The 19,247-nt window shown below is 58.1% G+C and overlaps 2 protein-coding genes across 3 annotated transcripts; one reads left to right on the forward strand and one right to left on the reverse strand.

The window, feature by feature from the left end:
• The first annotated feature begins 1,353 nt into the window (after nt 1-1,353).
• Nucleotides 1,354-13,128, forward strand: Smg9 (SMG9 nonsense mediated mRNA decay factor). Its single transcript, XM_090322856.1, has 14 exons — nt 1,354-1,663; nt 4,084-4,239; nt 5,104-5,178; nt 5,262-5,523; nt 6,210-6,307; nt 7,353-7,465; nt 8,103-8,214; nt 8,518-8,613; nt 8,876-8,961; nt 10,658-10,764; nt 11,252-11,359; nt 11,448-11,576; nt 11,713-11,857; nt 12,697-13,128. Exons 2-14 carry the CDS (start codon nt 4,090-4,092, stop codon nt 12,773-12,775), a joined length of 1,560 nt encoding a protein of 519 aa, XP_090178982.1. The 5' UTR covers nt 1,354-1,663; nt 4,084-4,089; the 3' UTR covers nt 12,776-13,128.
• A 513-nt stretch (nt 13,129-13,641) lies between these two features.
• Nucleotides 13,642-17,792, reverse strand: Irgc (immunity related GTPase cinema). 2 transcript variants are annotated; one of them, XM_090322859.1, is made up of 2 exons: nt 17,709-17,792; nt 13,642-15,153 (listed from the first exon to the last, which is right to left on the reverse strand). In XM_090322859.1, exon 2 carries the CDS (start codon nt 15,099-15,101, stop codon nt 13,710-13,712), a length of 1,392 nt encoding a protein of 463 aa, XP_090178985.1. In that variant the 5' UTR covers nt 15,102-15,153; nt 17,709-17,792; the 3' UTR covers nt 13,642-13,709. The 2 variants fall into 2 exon arrangements, with proteins under 2 accessions (XP_090178985.1, XP_090178984.1); XM_090322858.1 differs by having other exon boundaries at nt 17,543-17,781.
• Nucleotides 17,793-19,247: the final 1,455 nt, after the last annotated feature.

The following is a 19,247-nucleotide window of genomic DNA, read 5'->3' on the forward strand; positions in this document are numbered from 1 at the left end:
TGGTTAGAGATAAACAGTCTCAGGGCTTTCCTGCCCAGGCTGGCTTTGAACTATGATCCTTAGATCTCAAAGTCCTGAGTTGCTAAGATTATAAGTTCAAGCCACAGACACTAACTCTCTCTCTCTCTTTCTCTCTCTCTCTCCCTCTCTGCCAGTCCTGGGCCTTGAACTCAAGGCTTGGGCACTGTCCCTGAACTTTTTTGCTCGAGGCTAGAGCTCTACCACCTGAGCCACAGCATCACTTCTGGCTTTTTCTATGTATGTGGTACTGAGGAATCCAACCCAGGGCTTCGTGCATGCTAGGCAAGCACTCTACCACTAAACCACATTCCCAGCCTGCCTTTTCTCTTTAACTTCCTTTTCTCTGTAACTTCTAAGGGCTGTTCAGATGTGCAACTAGCAACAGGGGACTAGCCCAGGTTAAGGAAATCGTATCAGAAAAAAAAAAAAATGAAGAATGTCCTCCCAACTCGAACTGAAATTGCAGAAGACATATTGGTAGCCATGTTTGGGACATGGAAGAAGTTGGGGACCACGGGTGGACTCTCACTGTTCCTGTTTACTCCTTGAGTCCCTTGAACCACATCAGTATGTACATGTACTTACTTGTTCAAATGCATTTTTTTAAAGAGACAAGGCAGGGGATGTCTCTCAGTACTGGAGTGCTTGCCTGCTAACGTGCCAAGCACGCCCTGGGTTCCGTCCTCAGGACTGCAAGGAAAAGGAGAAGGAGGCGCGGATTCCCAGTGAAAGCCCCATTTCCCATTCCCCAGGCTTCTCCAGCGAGCGGCGGGGAGCCGCGCCCGGGGCTGCGCGCGCCCCCCGCAGGCCGCCCCCGGGCGCCGCCTCCCCGAGCCTCTCCGGGGACTCGTGTCTGGGCCCCCTGGCACGCGCGTCCCCATCCGGGGGGATCCCGCCGACCCTCCCGGCTGCCCCATCTCGTATCCCGGGCAAGGGCGCGGGGAGGGGGCCAAGCATCCCAGGGGGAAGAGCGAGGAGGGGGACCTGGCGTTCCAGGGGGACGTGGGGGGGCAGGGGGTCCTCAGTCCACGCCTGGACGCCCACTGCGGTGCCCCTTCCGGCCGGTCCATCCTTTGAGTTGCAAACCAGATGGCGCCTTTCCCGCAGTGACCCGACCCGAGGTTGACTGCCAGCACCGGCTGGGATCCCTTCCAGGACCGAGGTCCGGTGAAACCGTTCCGGAGTCCTCAGCCATCACTCAGCCCCGGGCCTCAGCCGGCCTACGTCATCTCCAGTACCGCCCCCGCCGCGCAGGCGCACTGCGTGCCGCGGCGCGCGCCTACCGCCCCGCCCCCGAGCGCGCATGCGCCCCGAGGACAGCTCCCTCCATCAGCGCCTGCTCACGCTGTGCAGGAGGAGGGGCGATTCCCTCGCGCCTAGGCCGCAGCGCATGCGCAGGGGCCAGGATTTGCTTTCTACTCGGCCGAAAGCGGTATCTCCTCCTTAGGTGTCGCTTCCGGGAAGCCAAGGTCTGTTACGGAGTGGTGGATGTCCGCGCTTTCTGTCTCTTTCACGCGCCTGACCTTTCCAGACGCCATTTATTCGGCCAGCGGGTTCAGGTGGGAGCGCCCCGCCCCCTCTCCACTCCTATCGCGGGAGAGCGCGCGCCGTAACCCAGCTAGCCAATCAGCGACCACATTAGGTAAGGAGCCCTGGGGAGAGTCGCGCGCGCGAGGGGCGTGGTCGAGGGCGGGGCGTGTTGGTGGCCACTCCCCTGACCACGCCCCCAAACTCCGCCCCGACTGTTAAGCGGCGGCTGGGAAGCCGGTGGCGGGTTAATCTGAGTTTGGACGGGGAGGTTTCTGCGAGGCTCTAGGCCAGCTTGGTGGGAGATTGGAAGTTAAATAATATGCAAGTTTATTCGGGGAGAGGCCGTAGGCTTCTAGAGATTGCCGCTCAAGTGCTCCGCGAGTCTCTGCACTCATAAAACAGCAACTTTCTGCAAATAACCCTGCACAGAATTTCCCGCCAGGGATGTGTCCATGGAAAGCAGAAGTGTGGGGCTCCGTGTGGGAGAAGTCCTCCCCACCCCCAAAAGCCTCTATGCTTGGAGTCGATAGATTATTAACTTCAAGGGGTGATCAGAGGATATGCATTAATAACATGGGAATTGAGAGCGTGTCTGACAGGCCAGGTGCCCATGCCTCCCGCCTGCCATCCAAGCTACTCAGGCGGCTGAAATAGGATCCTGGTTCATTGAAGCCAGTCTAGCCAGGAAAGTCCGTGAGACTCAACCCAAAAAGGCAGAAATGCCGCTGTGGCGTAAGTGATAGAGCATCAGCCTTGAGCAAACAAAGCTCAGGAACAGTGCCCAGGCTCTTGAGTTCAAGCCCCAGGATTGCAGCGGCCAAAAATACAACTTGCAAACATTTAGCTTCTGGAAGATTCCCCAAAGGGGATGTGTGTGAAGAGATGCATATAATCTGAGAAAGTTCCTCCCTCCAAAGAATGGGTAAATTAGATTTAAATAGACAAATAGACTGTAAATGCACTTAAATAGACACTTAAAAGGGGCTGGCTTTGTAAAATTCAAGGGGGCCACCCCCAAAGGAGCTTGGAAACAGCCCTGAGGGGTCCCCAGATTGCATTGTTGGTGGGCTATGACACTCTGGGACGCTCACCTCAAGGGCTGCTAAGTTGACTGAGATCTAGAAGCCTGTGGCAAGGGCAATATTGTGGAGTAGGAAGGGGATTCCCTTGGGTTTGTAAATGGACATTTATGCAGTAGAGAAGAGGTAAGCAGACACTTAATTGCAGGGAAAGGAGTTCTCAGATCCAACCAGACCCAAACATTTAAATGTTGAATTAATTATCATTCATAAGCGCCAGCCAATAGCCTGCCTTGAGCTCCTCTGGGTCTCCAGCCCAGTGTGGGTTTGAGGGAGAGGTCAGAAGTCATGGGATGGGACTTCTGGCCTGGAGAGGTCTCTGGGGAGGCGGAGGGAGGGGCCATTCCTGTAGGCTCTGCAGGCCTCTCATAGTCTCAGTCTCTGTTCTTTGACCCTGCCATTTGAGGAGGCTGGGGGGGGGGCAGGTGCCCCTCACACCTTAAAATTTGGGTAGAGAGGAAAGAACATAGGCGTGGACTGAGTGGAGATTGGCCCCAGTAGGACTCTGTCTATGACACTGAGTGCTCAAGAACCTTTCTAGAAGGGAGTACAGAGTCCTGGGCCTCTGAGGGACCTCTCAACATTATCACACAGCCATGCATCATAGAACACCTTACATATGGATGACTCTTTTTTTTTTTTTTTTTTTTTGCCAATCCCAGGCCTGAGCACTGTCCTTGGGTTTTCTCTAGGCTAGAGCTCTACCCCTTAAGCCACAGCACCACGTCTAGCTTTTCCTATGCATATGGTACAGAGGAATCAAACCCAGGGCTTTGTGCATGCTAGGCAAGCATGCTACCATTAGGCCAAACTCCTGTGCCCGGATGGTCATTTTTGTGCCGGTACTTGGACATAAACTCAGTGTCAGCGTGCGATCTTGAGCTTTTTCTGCTGCAGGCTGGTGCTGGACCACTTGAATCATAAGCTCCATTTCCAGCTTTTTGTTGGTTCATTTGTTGGTTTGTGGACTTGGATGGGGAGACACTTGAAGTGACACCTGGAGTGCGAGGAGGGCTGAGCATGAGGAATAGAAGGTGACCAGAGCTGGGCGCTAATGGCTCACACCTATCATCCTAGCAACTCCGGGGGCTGAGATCTGAGGATCAGGGCTCAAAGCCAGCCTAGGCAGGAAAGCCTGTGAGATCAATCCCCAATGAACCTCCAAAAGCTGGAAGTGGGACTGTGGTTCAGGTGGTAGAATACCAGTCTTGAGCATAAAAGGACAGCATCCAGGGGTCTGAGTTCGAGTCCCAGGACCAGCACACACACAAAAAAGTGACCAGCTTCTGAATCTGGGTTGCAATAGGCCCCAGGCCTCAGCCCCACAGGTGACAGGAATAACCAATCAGAACAGCAGCTGCAGCTTTGAGTGGAAGAGCCTGCATCCTGCCAGGTGGGGTGAGCTGAGTGGAGAGGGAGGCGCTCCTCCCCTGACCCCCCTTTTGTTCTTTAGGAGAGCATGTCTGAGTCCGGGCACAGTCAGCCTGGCCTCTATGGGATGGAGAGGCGGCGACGGTGGAAGGAGCCGGGCTCCATCGGCCCCCAGAATCTCTCTGGGCCTGGGGGTCGGGAGAGAGACTACCTCGCACCATGGGAAAGAGAGAGGCGGGTGAGTGTGTCTTGTCTCCATTGCGTTCCATAAGTGTTTAACCAGGGTCTGAGACAGGGACCAGGGTCCATTGGAGATCAGAGTCTCATCGACTTTCCTGCCTCAGCTGGCTTTGAACTGCAATCTTCCGATGCCAAGCCTCCTGAGTTGGTAGGATGGAAAGCGTGAGCTGGGGTTACAGCATTTAGTGTTGGGGTGGGAGGCATGCTAGGCTGGTTCTCTTCACCTGAGCCGCCCCACTGCAGCCCGTGTGTGTGTGTGTGTGTGTGTGTGTGTGTGTATTATTGTTATTTTCAATACAAGGTCTTGCTGTGTCGCTCTGCCTGGCCTCAAACCCAATCGCCCTCCTGCTCCTGCCTCCCAAGCAGAAACACCACCAGGCCCTGCTCTGCCTCCAGTTCTTTCTACAGTTTTTGCCCTACACCAGAGGCAGTGGGCAAGGCGGAGGGAAGTCAACATTCGGCCCTTTTCTGAGCGTTCACACTACACGCGTGGGGACTGGCTCTCAGGGGCTGGCCACTGGCTGGCACCTCCATTTGAGCCCAGGGCATAAAGGAGACCATTTCTCCGGAGGAGCCACCGTCTTCCTGCAACTCCCCATGAGCTCTAACCCCTGCACGAGCCGGCCAGGCCCCGCTCCTCCCTGGGCCCCTGCTCCCAAGCCGTGCGCAGAAGAGCTCAGGGTCCCCGCCGGCCCGAGTTCAAGCCCCACCACCCACAAAGGTGGCTGGGGAGCCTGGGGAGGGCGGCGGGCGTCACCCCTTGGCTGGAGCTGGGGTGACCCAGCCCTTCTCATCCTGGGGGTCACCTCCCGGCTCGGGAGGGAAGTCGGGGGACAGAGTGACCGCCCCCCCCCCCCCGCAGGACGGCAGTGAGGACTCGAGCGCCGCCATCATGCAGAAGACCCCCATCATCCTGTCCAAGCCCCCGGCCGAGCGGGTGAGCGGGCTGGGAGCGGGCGCGGGCCGGGGCGGGCGGGGGCGGCGGGCCGGGCCCTCACGACGCCCCTCTTCGCCCCACAGTCGAAGCAGCCGCCCGCCGCCGCCGCCCCCGCCGCGCCCCCCGCCCCCGCCCCGCTGGAGAAGCCCATCGTGCTCATGAAGGCGCGGGACGAGGGGAAGGGGCCCCCCGCGCCCGGAGCCCCCGCCCCCGAGGGCGCCGCGCCGCCGCCCGCCGCCGCCCCCGCGCCGCCCAAGGGAGAGAAGGAGGGGCAGAGACCCACGCAGCCCGTGTACCAGATCCAGAACCGCGGCATGGGCACGGCCGCCCCCACCGCCATGGACCGTGAGTGGGGGCCGCGCTGGGACCCACGGGCCCTGCCCTCCCCCGCGCCCCGACCCCCCACCCCGCGCCCCGTCCCCCCCCCCCGTCCTGACCCCCCACCCCGCGCCGCGTCCCACTCCCCCCCCGTCCCGACCCCACACCCCGCGCCCCGTCCCCCCCCGTCCTGATCCCACACCCCGAGCCCCGACTCCCCACCCCCTGTCCCGACCCCACACCCCGCGCCGCGTCCCAACCCCCCCGTCCCGGCCCCACACCCCGAGCCCCGACTCCCCACCCCGCGCCCCGACTCCCCACCCCGCGCCCCGTCTCCTCACCCGGACTCCTCACCCCGCACCCTGTCTCCCCACCCCGCACCCCGTCCCCCACCCCCGTCCCGACCCCACACCCCGAGCCCCGACTCCCCACCCCGCGCCCTGTCCCCCCGCGCCCCGTTCCCCCCACCCGGCACTCCACCCCGCGCCCCGTCCCCGCGCCCTGTCCCCCCTCCACTCCGACCCCGCGCCCTGTGCCCTGCCCCCCCAGCACCCTGTCGCCCCGACCCCCAACCCCTTGCCCCGTCCCCGTGCCCTGTCCCCCTTCCGCCCCCACCCCGCGCCCCGTGTCCTGCCCCCCAGCACCCTGTCCTCCCCCCCGCCCCCCCACCCCGCGCGTGTCCCCTGGCCCCGACCCCGCCCTGTCCCCCGCAGCCGTCGTGGGCCAGGCCAAGCTGCTGCCCCCAGAGCGCATGAAGCACAGCATCAAGCTGGTGGACGACCAGATGAACTGGTGCGACAGTGCCATCGAGGTACGGGCTCCCCTGCCCTCCCCCCGCCGGCAGCCGGGCATGTCCGCGCATGCCTGTAACCCCGTCCAGGGAGGCAGAGCCGGAGGCCAGCCCGCCCAGCATGCACACACAGAGGTGGAGCTCTGGCCTTGAGGAAGCCCAAGGCCCTGAGTTCAAGGCCAGGGCCGGCAGGAAAGAAAAGAAAAAAGAGGGAGGTAGAGGTGGGGGACATGGATTGCGCGCAAGCTTGCCCAGCAGGTGCACAACCACCTGCCAGACTGAGTCATGCGTCCGATTATTATTATTATCATCATCGTCGTCGTCGTCATCGTTATTGAAGCTGCTCAGCCGAGCCGGCGGCCCGAGGCGAGCCTCTTCCGCCCCCTGGTGGTGGCCATTGGCAGTGCAGGTGGCTCGGAGGCCAAAAAGACTGGAGAGCCCCAGACTGCGCCTGGACACGCCCGGCGCTCCCCCCTCCAGCAGGGGCCTGCCAGGCGGCTGTCCTGGGGCCCTTTCCCAGGCCTGCCTTCTTCAAGTCTGCCCATTTCCTCATCCCTGGGCATTGATTCCTGCAATCATGGTGGTCTCTTCCTCCCCGGCCTTTTTCTTGGTGGGTCATGGGGCTTGAACTCTGGGCCTGGGCGCTGTCCCTGAGCTCTTCAGCTCAAGGCTACCGCCCTACACTTGAGCCAAGCCCCACTTCCCACTTTCTAGAGGTTAATTAGAGATAAGAGTCTCAAGTCCTTTTGTGCCGGGGCTGGCTTTGAACCTTGATCCTCAGATCTCAGCCTCCTGAGTAGCTAGGATTACAGGCATGAGCCAGTGTTCTCAGCTCATGCTCCTCCCTCTTTTGTCCCTCCGTCCTTCCTTCATCCCCCTCCCCTTGTCCCCCAGATTCTGGAGCCTCTCCCCTACCTCCCAGCTCTCACAAGGTGGCTGGTCTTTGGGCCAGACCATTCTACATAACCCTCCTCCTCTACAAATGTGCCACCCCCACCCCCATCACCTCTGCCCCAGCCCCGGGCAGATCCATGAGGGTGATGCCACTTCTCCTCCCTGCCTGCAGTACCTGCTGGATCACACCGACATGCTAGTGGTCGGGGTCTTGGGCCTCCAGGGGACCGGAAAGTCCATGGTGATGTCCCTGTTGTCAGGCAACACCCCAGAGGAAGACCAGAGGTGAGGAGATGTGGAGTGCCAGCGGGGTGGGGGAGGCGGGACCCCAGGAGCCTGGGCATTGCCGCAGGATTCTGAGCAGCTCCTTTCCCTCCATGGCTCTGATCATTGGAGAAGGAGGATGGTTGTGGAGATACAGAAAATAGAAGCACTGGTGGTTCCTGTCCATAATCGGAGTTTCTCGGGAGGCTGAGATCTGAGGATCATAGTTTGTTGTCACCCCAGGCAGGAAAGTCCAGGAGACTCTATCTCTAACCAATCACATACACACACACACACACACACACACACACACACACACAAAAGTGGGGTTGGGCTGTGAGTCAAGTAGTAGAGCATCAGCCTTGAGCGAAAAAGGTCGAGGGTAGTGGCCAGGCCGAGTTCAAGCCCCAGGACCAGGATACGTACACATTCTGTTTGAGTCCCAGCCATCAGGCAGTGTCTGCTCCTTAAGCATCTCCATGTCCTGGTTCTGTTGGCTGAGCTCATGACAAGCGTGAAGTGTGGGGTGCAGAGGGGCCCCAGCACGGGTCCCACGGGCAGGCGAGGACTCTGCGCTTCTCCTCTTGCGGCCTCCGCCCTCCAGGCAGCTAAGGTCAGGAACCGCTGTCAGGTCCCACCTGCCCCCGTCTCTCTGCAGGGCCTACGTGTTCCGAGCCCAGAGTGCAGAGATGAAGGAACGAGGGGGCAACCAGACCAGTGGCATCGATTTCTTCATCACCCAGGAACGGATCGTGTTCCTGGACACACAGGTACGGCTCTCCCCGCCCTGTGCGTGTGCGGCCTGTCTTTTGCCTGCTCTGGCTTGGCATGGGGATCCCAAGATCTCAGCCTCCTGATTCGCTGGGATTACAGGCGTGAGCCACGAGCACCCAGGTTCAGACCAATTCTTTTTGGCCCAAGTAATTACTGTAGCAAAGCTTTGAAACAAGCACCATCCACAAAACACCTTTAAGGGCTAAATGCAGAGGACCCGGATTTGCCTTCAACGCGGGGCACTTGCTGATATGGCCAGCCCCTTCCCATGTGACTCTCTCCCCCTTGGTCCTCCTCAGCCCATCTTGAGCCCCTCCATCCTCGACCACCTCATCAACAATGACCGCAAACTGCCCCCCGAGTACAACCTTCCCCATACCTACGTTGAGATGCAGGTGAGGCGGGCCCCAGGCTGCGGTAGGGAGCTGGGCACCCTGGTATCCCAAGGCCTAGAGAGAGGGCACAGTTAGGATGGCTTCCCTGCCAGGTCCTCCCTCTGCGCCACCTGTCCCCAGAGGGCCACGAGTGCCCAGCCTACACCACGCACAAAGGGCTTAAGGCCCTGACCTGCTGCTTCTCCTGGCTGCGTCCTGCCATCAAGGTCCCCAGTCTGGGCCGGTGAACCCCCAGCTCTGCCCTTCCCCTGCCACCCTTCAGTCTCTGCAGATTGCCGCCTTCCTCTTCACCGTCTGCCACGTGGTGATTGTGGTCCAGGACTGGTTCACAGACCTCAGTCTGTACAGGTGAGGGGCTGGTGGGGGGCGGGGGAGGAGAGGGGAATACGTGAAGTCACCGGGCAGGCTCGTCACAGGCCCAGGCAAAGGAGGAGGAAGGGAGGGAGGGACAGGGAAGGAAGGAGGCAGGTGGAACAAGCTGGGGTTAGGAAATAGATGCCCTGTGAGTTAGCAGGCCCTAGGTTTGACTCCCACCCTGGCTGGATGTGGCAAAGTTTTCTGTCAGTTCTTTGCCGGCAGACCTGTTGTGTGGGATGTGTGGACGATACACACCTTAGAGCCTGGACCTGGCCGTGTCTGGTGGGCACAGAGCAGCTGGCAGTGTGGCTTGCTATTTGTATGGTGACATTGGAGGTGGGTGGTGGCCAGGGAGGGGCTGGGGATCAGGTGTCCTTGTGGGGTGGCCTACTGCTACACACATACCAGGATCCAGGATTGTACATGTGGCAAGGGTACTGGGCCTGAGTGGACATGCCCCAGGTACTGAGAAGCAGGGTGAAGAAAGCAGGTGGGAGATGGGTTCTGGGAAGAGCCTTGATTTTGAACCAGTTGGCCCCTGGACCCAGTGGATGTCGTGCTGGAGTGTGTGTATGTGAGTGTGTGTGGCTGTGAATGGGGCGGGGTGTGCATGTGCCAGTGTAAGCCTGTGTGCCCACATCTTGGCAGCCCCGCTTTCCCCGGACCTAGGTGATGGTTCGTTTCCTTCTCCATCCCGGGTATCCAGGCGTGTGCACAGATATTTGTAAGCAGCTTTGATCATAACCACCACAGCTGGAAGCCCTGTAAACGTCTTTGACTGGGTGGCTGGACAGGGGACCTGGTACCTGAGACAGTGGGATCCCAGTTCAAAACCAGCCAGGGTAGAAAAGTTCCATGAGGGGCCGGGAGTTTGGCCTAGTGGTTAAAGTGCTTGCCTAGCATGCATGAAGACCCGGGTTCGATTCCTCAGTACCACATACATAGAAAAAAAGCCGGAAATGGTGCTGAGGCTCAAGTGGTAGAGCTCTAGCCTTGAGAAAGTCCAAGGACAGTGCTCAGGCCCTGAGCTCAAGCCCGGGACTGGCAAAAAAAAAAAAAAGAAAAGGTTCCATGAGATTCTTTTGTGCGTGCCTGCGTGCGTGCCTGCGTGCGTGCATGCGGGTGTGTGCGTGTGTGCGTGTGTATGTGTATATGTATGTATAGGTATGTGTCAGGGGCTTGAACTTAGTCTGGATGTTGTCCCTAAACTCTACAGCTCAAGGCTACCACCCTACCTCTTGAGCCAAGCCCCATTTCCCATTTTCTAGAGGTTAATTGGAAATAAGAGTCAGGTCCTATTGTGCTGGGGCTGGCTTTGAACCTTGATCCTCAGATCTCAGCCTCCTGAGTAGCTAGGATTACAGGCATGAGCCACCGTGTTGGGCTTCCATGAGATTCTTGTCTCCAGTGAACTACCAGAAAACAGAAGTGGCGCTGTGACTCAAAATGGTACAGTGCTAGCCTTGAGCAAAAGAGCGCCAACAGCATCCAGACCTAAGTTCAAGTCCCATGATCGACAATGGCAGAAAATCTTTTCACACGGTTTGCATTGGTCTGGGGTTGTTGAGTCTGGGCCTGCCTAACGTTGTGTGTGAGGCGTCTGTGGCTTTCACGAAACTCTTGGGATGACCTCTGCCTGGGCTGGGGGTCAAGGGCCACAGTGCGTCATCTACTCCTCTGCACCCAGGTTCCTGCAGACAGCGGAGATGGTGAAGCCCTCCACCCCATCCCCCAGCCACGAGTCCAGCAGCTCCACGGGCTCCGAGGAAGGCACTGAGTACTACCCGCACCTGGGTAGGAGCTGTTCCAGGCCCAAAGGGACAAGAGGAGGGAGGAAGCTGGAGGGAGGGGGGTGGAAGCAGGGGGTGGGGTCTGGAAGGAGCACTCTGGAGAGTTGTGAGAGAGGAAGGAGGCAGCCCAGCTCCAGCCATGGAGTCTGTGGTGTGGGTCCCTGCGCAGAAGGGGACTTGATCACATCTGCCTGTTGCTGGTCCCTCCTGTAGCACAGGCTACTGGTAGGGAAGGGGACTCCTCCCCTGCCCTCCCCCACCTTTCCTCTGCCTCCGTGGCTGGCCTTCTCTGCTGCTCTTGTGCCAAGTGCTTTTTCCTGACCTCCCTGTAGCAGGGCCCCCCAAGCCCATGGCCACCTATCCTGTCCTGATCTCCTGGCTGTTTCAACTGAGGGCAGAAACCAGGCCTTGCTGCTGCCTCCCCCCCCAGATAATGGGGTGAGAAAGAGAAGGGCCTCACACCTATGTGCCCTTAACGCCCCCCCCCCAAGTCTTTCTGCAGAACAAGGCTCGCCGCGAGGACTTCTGTCCCCGGAAGCTGCGCCAGATGCACCTGATGATCGACCAGCTCATGGCCCACTCTCATCTGCGGTACAAGGGTGAGCCCCGCCCCCTGCCCCCGCCCCCTGCCCCGCCCCCATGCCCCGCCCCCATGCCCCGCCCCAGGCTGACCACACCCTCCTGCAGGGACTCTGTCCATGCTCCAGTGCAACGTCTTCCCGGGGCTGCCACCCGACTTCCTGGACTCCGAGGTCAACCTGTTCCTCGTGCCCTTCATGGATAGCGAGGCGGAGAGCGAGAACCCACCCAGAGCAGGTGCCCTGGTCCCCTCAGGGGCAGCTAGGACACGGGGAGAGGGGTGGGCCGTCCCTCCAGTGTTTGGAGGTCTGTTTCAGAGTTTTGAAGAGCCGGTCTAGGGCTAAACTCAGAGGTGCACACGCCAATTTTCCAGGGCCCGGGTCCAGCCCACTCTTCTCCCTGCTGCCTGGGTACCGGGGCCACCCCAGTTTCCAGTGCTTGGTGAGCAAGCTCCGAAGCCAGGTGATGTCTATGGCACGGCCACAGCTGTCCCACACCATCCTCACTGAGAAGAACTGGTAAGATGGGGCTGGGAACCAGGCTGGTCCATTCTATTCCAAGCCGGAAATGACTCTGACTTAAGTGGTAGAGCACTAGCCTTGAGCAAAAAAAAGCTCAAGGCCAGCACCCAGGCCCTGAGGTCAAGCCCCAGGACTGACAGGGAAAACAAAACAACTGGTAAGACCCTGTACAGGGAGGACTTTGGGTGACCTTGCCTTTCTGGAACTTTCTGGAACAATGGAGATAGCTGCTGTTCCACCAGCCCCTGTCCTGCAGACAACCTTCCAGTCCTAACCAGCCAGTGTGCTAGGTCTTGTCGGATATTTGTAGGAGAAATTTAGGCTCAGAGAAAATACACCAAAGTCACCCACTTTGGCTAAATGGCACAGGTGGTCTCTAGCTCTGAGCCAGGCCCAGGCCGCTGGGTGAGGTGTGGAGGTTGGCTTCTGAGCTCCTGGGTGGCACAGCTGCTCAGGACCTACAGTCAGCTCTCTGTCCCTTGTAATCCACCTCCTGGGTCTCCCCTGCGCCCACCACAGCCCCCCTCCCCCCTCCCCGTGCCACAGGGCATTAGTATCCACAGCCCAAAGCAAATGGATGCCTCCTCCAGGGAGGCAGCTCCAGGGTATGAGCTGGGGGGGCCCATTGGGTGTTCTTGGGGGCCACAGGTCCTCCAGGTGGTGTTGGAATCTTTATCCACTCCTGGCACTCTCAGATGAGCATCTCTGTGTCCCTGTGTCAGGGGCACTGCCAGGATTGGATGTGAGCCTCAGTTTCCCACTGGTCCAGGGCCCATGCTGGGCTGTGTGGGCCCCAGGCGGTTCAGGCTGCTCTGACCCCCACTGGGTTCTCGCAGGTTCCACTACGCTGCCCGCATCTGGGACGGGGTGAAGAAGTCCTCCGCCCTGGCAGAGTACAGCCGCCTGCTGGCCTGAGGCGGAGGGAAGACGCCGTGCGGGGACACACGGGGTCCCCGGTGGACAGCCAGGGAGCGGTGTGCGCAGACAGAGTAGCGGCAAGGCGGCCAGAAAGGCCAGGGGTGGTGATGTCCCTGCCTAGAGAAGACCAAAGGGCGAGCGGGGAGGCGGCGGCTGCTCGGGGGTGACTGGAAAGATCGCATCCCAGGCTGGGAAGAGAAGCCCACCCTGACCCCATCGGGCTGGTCGAGGAGTGGCCCCGGGCATCGTCACGCCTGGGGGGGCCTCGGCTGCCCCTGGAGGTGAGGTGGGTGGACAGCTCTGAGCCAGGGGGGACCATCTGGTGGTGCAAATAAACTACAGTTGTGCAAGCCTGTTTGTGCACCTTTCCTCACTCACACCTGCAGCCACCATCCTGGGAAGCAGGCCCCCCCCCAACACCTGGCCCCATGAGTACTGAGCCCCCTTTATACCAGTACCCAGCCTCGGGTGCTACTAGAAGCAGCCCTCACCTGTCAGGTCGGATGCTGCACAAAGGTCTCGGCCTTTCCCACCACCCTACACCGAGGCGGCAGAGCCTCCACCCTCCCTTTCTCTCCCTTCCTCTCGCGTCCTCCTCTGCCTCCTGTCCCATCCTAGGAACTCCGGAAAACGCTGCAGCTGAAGTCCACGGGCCTTGGCTTCTCATCTTGGCACACGCGGCCTGTGTTATCCTGGCACAGAGTTTTCCCCCAGGGGCCACACCACTAGAAGTCCTGGGCCCTGGGCACCACTGTAACCCCCACCCTCCCAGCTCAGTTCTCACCCATTCAAATGTGTGAACCCCCAACTCAGCTGGGACGTCACCCCCCACCCCTCCAAAAAAAAAAGTCACACGGGCTTGCTTGGAGTGCGGATTCCTTTTAAGGCTTGGGGTGGGGGTGAGGGGCGGGGTTGGGCTGCACTTTTATTTCTATTCTGCCAAGTCACGTCTCTTCCAACTTTCAAGAATGTACTTGAGAAGAAGGCCCAGCTTCCTGCGGGTGGACAGTGGGCTGTCGTCACTGCCCCCCACCTCCCCGGTTGCCCGCTTCTCCACACCGGGGTCCCCAGCCGCCTCCAGGCTGACCTCCGACTGGGGCTCCTCCTCTTCCAGGGCCTTGATCCGCACGCGCTGCGCGTCCTCGGCCATCTCGTTGAGACAGCCCTGCAACATGGTGTACACGGTGCCAAAGCTGATGCCCCCAGCCACCAGCGTCCCGAACACGGGGATGCCCCTCTCAAAGGCACGAGCCACACGCATGGCGCCGTCGGAGGACTGGGAATAGAGTCTCAGGACGGTTTCTGGCGAGACCTCGTTGGCCAGCGGGGAGCGGATGACGGAGCGCAGGTCGCCGGCCTGCTTGCCCACCTGCTCAGCCAGCTTGGCCAACGAGTCGTCATCCAGGCCGAAGCTGCGGTGGTACCCACGCAGGGAGCGGATGAGGAGGGCGTCGTCGTAAGCGGCGGCCAGGCCGGGCACGGGCAGCGCCTGGATGACGCCGGACACCAAGGCCGTCTTCAGGACCTGTTCTTGAAGCATGTCCTTTTTCTTCTGCAGGGCCTCGAGCGAGATGTCAGGTAGGGACAGGAGGCCCGCGTGGCGCCGGTGGGCCGGGAGATCGTGTTCCCACGTGGCCACCAACATGGGGAAATCATAGCGGGCCGGGGCTAGGTTAGACACCAGGAAGATGCGGGGATCGCTCACACCCACGGCCCGCAGGCGATCGGCGCAGTGCTCCCGGATCTCTTGAAGGACCATGGATTCACTGAAGCCCGAGGGCCTCTGGGATCGCGTGGCCGCCAGGTCCTCGTCCACTTTGGTACGCACGAAGTAAAACTTCTTGCCCTGGCGGAGGATCTCGGAGGCCAGGCGGGTCTCCACCGCCCCGCAGCGCCGGGGAGACACCAACAGGAAGAAATCATAGCGGCCAAAGTCCACCTGCTTCAGGTATTTATCGGCCGGACAACCTGGACAGCCGGCCCCTGGCAGGTCCCACAGGGTGACATCAGGAAACTGGGGGTGCGGGTAAGGCGAGGGCTGCATCGTGGTCTCCACCACCCCGGTGAGGGCTGCACCGGGGTCTTCGGCCCCCAAACCACGCAGGGCATTGATGAGGGACGACTTGCCGGCTCCCGACTCGCCCGTGACGCCCACCTCCAGCCGGGTGCTCTCGGAGGAGGCCAGCAGCTCCCGGAGGCGGGACGCGGCCTGCGGGATGTCCCCGGACTCGAAGGCCACACGCAGCGCCTCCAGCTCTTCTTTGGTCATGAGAATGGTGGTGTCTTCCTCACCAGACACCGCAGGCAACTTGGAAGAAGCCATGGTGACCAGTGTGGTCAGAGCACTGGGTGGACACGGGGGGAAGAGTCTGCGTCTGGGGAGAAAGCGGGGAAGAGGGGAGCCTTGATGTGGAACGGAGGACCTGGAGTTCAGGTGGCCCAGGTGGTTAACTTGCTGTGTGACACAGGAAGCACTTCTCTGTGCCAGTTTGCTTTGTTTGGCTTGTGCCAGTTCTGGAACTTGACCTCAGCCTGGGGCACTGTCCCTGAGCTCTTTTAGCTCAAGGCTAGCGCTCTACCCCTTGAACCACAGCACCAGTTTGATTTTTTTGGTATTTGAAGATGAGAGTCTCATGACTCATCCCTGTAACCCTAGCTACTCCAGAGGCTGAGATCTGAGAATCAGGGTTCAAAGCCAGCTACGGCATGAAACTACATAAGACTCTATCTCCAGTTAACCACTACAAAATTGGAAGTGGTGCTGTAGCTCAAGTGGTAGAGCCCTAGCCTTGAGCTGAAGAGCTCAGGGACAGCGGCCAGACTTGAGTTCAAGTCCCATGATTGACCCCCCCCCAAAAAGTCTCAGGCTGCCCAGTGTGATTTCCAACTGTGATTCTCGGATCTCAGTTTCCTGAGTAGCGAGGATAACAGCCATGAGCCACTGGTGGCTGGCTAATTTTCTCTCTCTAGTCAGTTGTGAAGCTAGAAAGCTAGAACTCAAGGCCTGGGGGCTGTCTCTGAGCTGCTGCTGCTGCTGCTTCTTTTTCTTCTTCTTTTTCTTCTTCTTTTTCTTCTTCTTCTTCTTCTTCTTCTTCTTCTTCTTCTTCTTCTTCTTCTTCTTCTTCTTCTTCTTCTTCTTCCTCTCTTCCTCTCCTCCTCCTTCTTCTTCTTCTTTTTGGTGGGTCATGAGGCTTCAACTGGCCTGGGCGTCACTGAGCTCTCCAGCTCAAGGCTACTATTCTACCCTTGAGCCAAGCCCCACTTCCCATTTTCTAGAGGTCAATTGGAGATAAGAGTCTCCGGTCCTCTTGTGCCTGGGCTGGCTTTGAACCGTGATCCTTAGATCTCAGCCTCCTGAGTAGCTAGGATTACAGGTGTGAGTCACCACGCCACCACACCCGCCCGGCTGTTTCTGAGCTTCTTTATAGCTCCAGATTAGCTCTCTACCACTTTGAGCCACAGCTGCACTTCCGGTTTTCAGGTGGTTCATTGGAGATAAGAGTCTCTCGGCCTTTCTTGCCCAGGCTGGCTTTGAACAGCCATCCTTAGACCTCAGCCTCCTGAGTAGCTGGAATTCCAGGCGTGAGACACTGGCACCTGGCTTGGTGTTTTGTTTTGTTTTGTTTTTTTTTGACTAATGGTCATGATAACTGAGCTGAGATTTAGCTGGAGTTGGGGTTTGTGAAGTAACCTAGAAATGAGACCAGTTTTTTCTCTTTGGGGGTGATATGTGCCCTGGAAAACCCTTGTGCTCAGAGGGACCCAATTCTTCCTTCCTTCCTTCCTTTCTTTCCCTCCTTCCCTCCCTCCCGCTTTCCCTCCCTCCCTCTATCCCTCCCTTCCTTCCTTCCTTTTTTTTTTCTCTACTATTCCTGGGGCTTGAACTCAGGGCCTGAGCACTGTCCTTGGACTTTCTACCACTTGAGCCACAGCACCACTGCCAGTTTTTTCTATATATGTGGTACTGGGAATTGAACCCCGGTCTTCATGCATGCTAAGGCAAGCACTCTACCACCTGGCAAACTCCTGGCCCCTCAATTCTTAATCATATCCCACATCTACAAACCAGTGGCTTATGCCTATAATCCTAGCTACTCAGGAGGCTGAGCTCTGAGGACCATGGTTCAAAGGCAGCCTGGACAGGCAAGTCTGTGAAACTCTACAAAAAAAAAAAAAAAAAGCTGGGTGCTATTGGCTCGCACCTGTAATCCTAGCTACTCAGGAATATGCCACGAGACTCTCTACCTTCAATAAATCACCAGAAAATCAGAAGTGGCACTGTGCCTCAAAGTGGTAGAGCACTAACCTTGAGCAAGAGAGCTTAAAAGAAAGAAAGAAAAGAAAAGAAAAGGTGTGTGTGTGGGGGGAAATTGGGACTCAAATAGGTAGTATTCTAGATGACTAAAACAAATGGCTAAATAACTAAATCAAGTGGCCCTAAGTGGTCACACTGCTTAGACAAGTGTAAAACCATGAGTTCAAATCCCGGTACCACCCAAACCAAACAAAACCCAACCCAGTGCCTGGCACATAAGAGGCGCTCAGTTTTTAGTATCATCACTATCATGATGCGTATTCTCTGCGTGGTCTGGAACTTTGAGGAAGCTTTCCCTGAGTCCCAGTCACCACCTCCATACCCTGACAGACACCTCGCCCCCGCCCTGCCCCACACCCTCCCCTCCCCAACCTGCCTGCCAGGTTGGAGGATATTTCCTCACCTGGCCATCCATCTCCACCCCCTCCCGGCTCCGCTCCCCAACCCACCTCAGGTAGGCCTGGGAAAGCTCCTGGCAGCAAGGGGCAGGCAAGTCAGTAGCCTTGGGGTTGGAATTAGGGCTGAAGGGTCAGGTTTGGGACCTTTCCAAGCCCTCTGGGCTGTGCGCACCCACCAGCAGGGCGCAGGTAGCCAGCCCTGGCCTCGGGGACTCACCTGCCCTGCAGGCTCTCCCTCTGCCCTCACACTCACCCCACTGGTGGGGTCTCCACCCCTGTGGGCCCCACATCATATTGGGTTGCCAGGACCCATTGTAAGATCAAATGGCAGCTGATTGGTCAGCCAGGCCTTATCTCATAATGTGATGGTGACATCAGGGGCGGGGCCTGCCAAGCCCTGGGGGCCTCGCCTGCTCCTTGGGGCCACCATACCTTTGGCTCTCAGGTAGACCAGGAGAAATCTGGTCTCAGATTCTCCAGGGTTTCCATCATACCCCGGGATAAAGTCACATTCCACCACCTGGGCTTGAGCGTCCAGTGATTCACGCTGGCAATCCTACTTACTCAAGAGGCTGAGATGTGAGGATCCTGGCTCCAAGCCAGCCTAGGAAGACAAATCTGTGAGGCCCTTATTTTCAATTAACCAGCAAAAAGCAGGAAGTGGAGCTATGGCTCAATCTTGAGGAAAAAAAAAAAGCTAAGTGAGCAAGAGGTTGAGTTTAAGTCCCAGTGCCATGCACATACAGCACAGCACAGCCTGACCTCCAGCTGAAGGCCTGGCCCTGCTGGACAGTCCATCCAAGGACACTTAGTTGCCCCCTACCACCTCTGTGGGACCTTCACATGCTCTGAAGGTCATGATTTAGCTTGGCCAGTATCGACACAGCTGAGAGGAAAATGTAGGAACAGTGTAGGTGTTAATCACCCACTCAGACCCTGGTCAGAGAAAGAAGGGCGGCTCAGGGCAGCAGCCACATTCTACCTCTGCCCTCCCCAACCCTTCCCTGGATTTATTTATTTATTTATTTTTACTTCAACGCCAGATAAGAGTCTCAGGTCCTTTTGTGCCGAGGCTGGTATTGAACCTTCATCCTCAGATCTCAGCCTCCTGAGTAGCTAGAATTATAGGCGTAAACCACGGCGCCCAGCACATCTAAAATGTGTGTGTGTGTGTGTGTGTGTGTGCGCCCAGCCTTCCTTCTTACCAGCTTTTAATGTGTTTCTCAGCTGTTTTCTTTTTATTATTTTTTTTTTGCCAGTCTTGGTACTTGAACTCAGGCCTCGGCACTGTCCTTGAGCTTTCTCAAGGCTAGCACTCTACTACTTGAGCCACAGCACCACTTCTGGCTTTTTTTTCTGTGGATGTGGTTATCAAGGAATTGAACTCAGGGTTTTGTGCGTGGTAGACAAGCACTCTACCTCTAGGCCACAGTCCTGGCCTCTTTGCTATTTTTTTTTTTTTTTTTTGGCGACCATTTTTTTTTTTTTTTGTCAATCATGAGACTTGAACGCAGGGCCTGGGTGCTGTCCCTGAGCTCTTGCTCAAGGCTAGCACGCTACTACTCATAGTTACAGTGCCACTTGTGGTTTTCTGGTGGTTCGTTGGAGATTAAAGGCAGGCACTGCCTCACGCAACTTGAAGTGTTTTTGCTGTGTCAAAAGATTTCCTGAGAACATTTGAGAAATCCCCTTTCCGAGTGTTGTAGCAACGTATACTTCCCCTAGACAAGTGTCTGTTTTCTCACCATCTCAGCAA

This window comes from Megascapheus bottae, chromosome 31 (genome assembly GCF_031878675.1).
Source record: "Megascapheus bottae isolate mThoBot1 chromosome 31, mThoBot2.hap1, whole genome shotgun sequence".
NCBI classification, from domain to species: domain Eukaryota; kingdom Metazoa; phylum Chordata; class Mammalia; order Rodentia; family Geomyidae; genus Megascapheus; species Megascapheus bottae.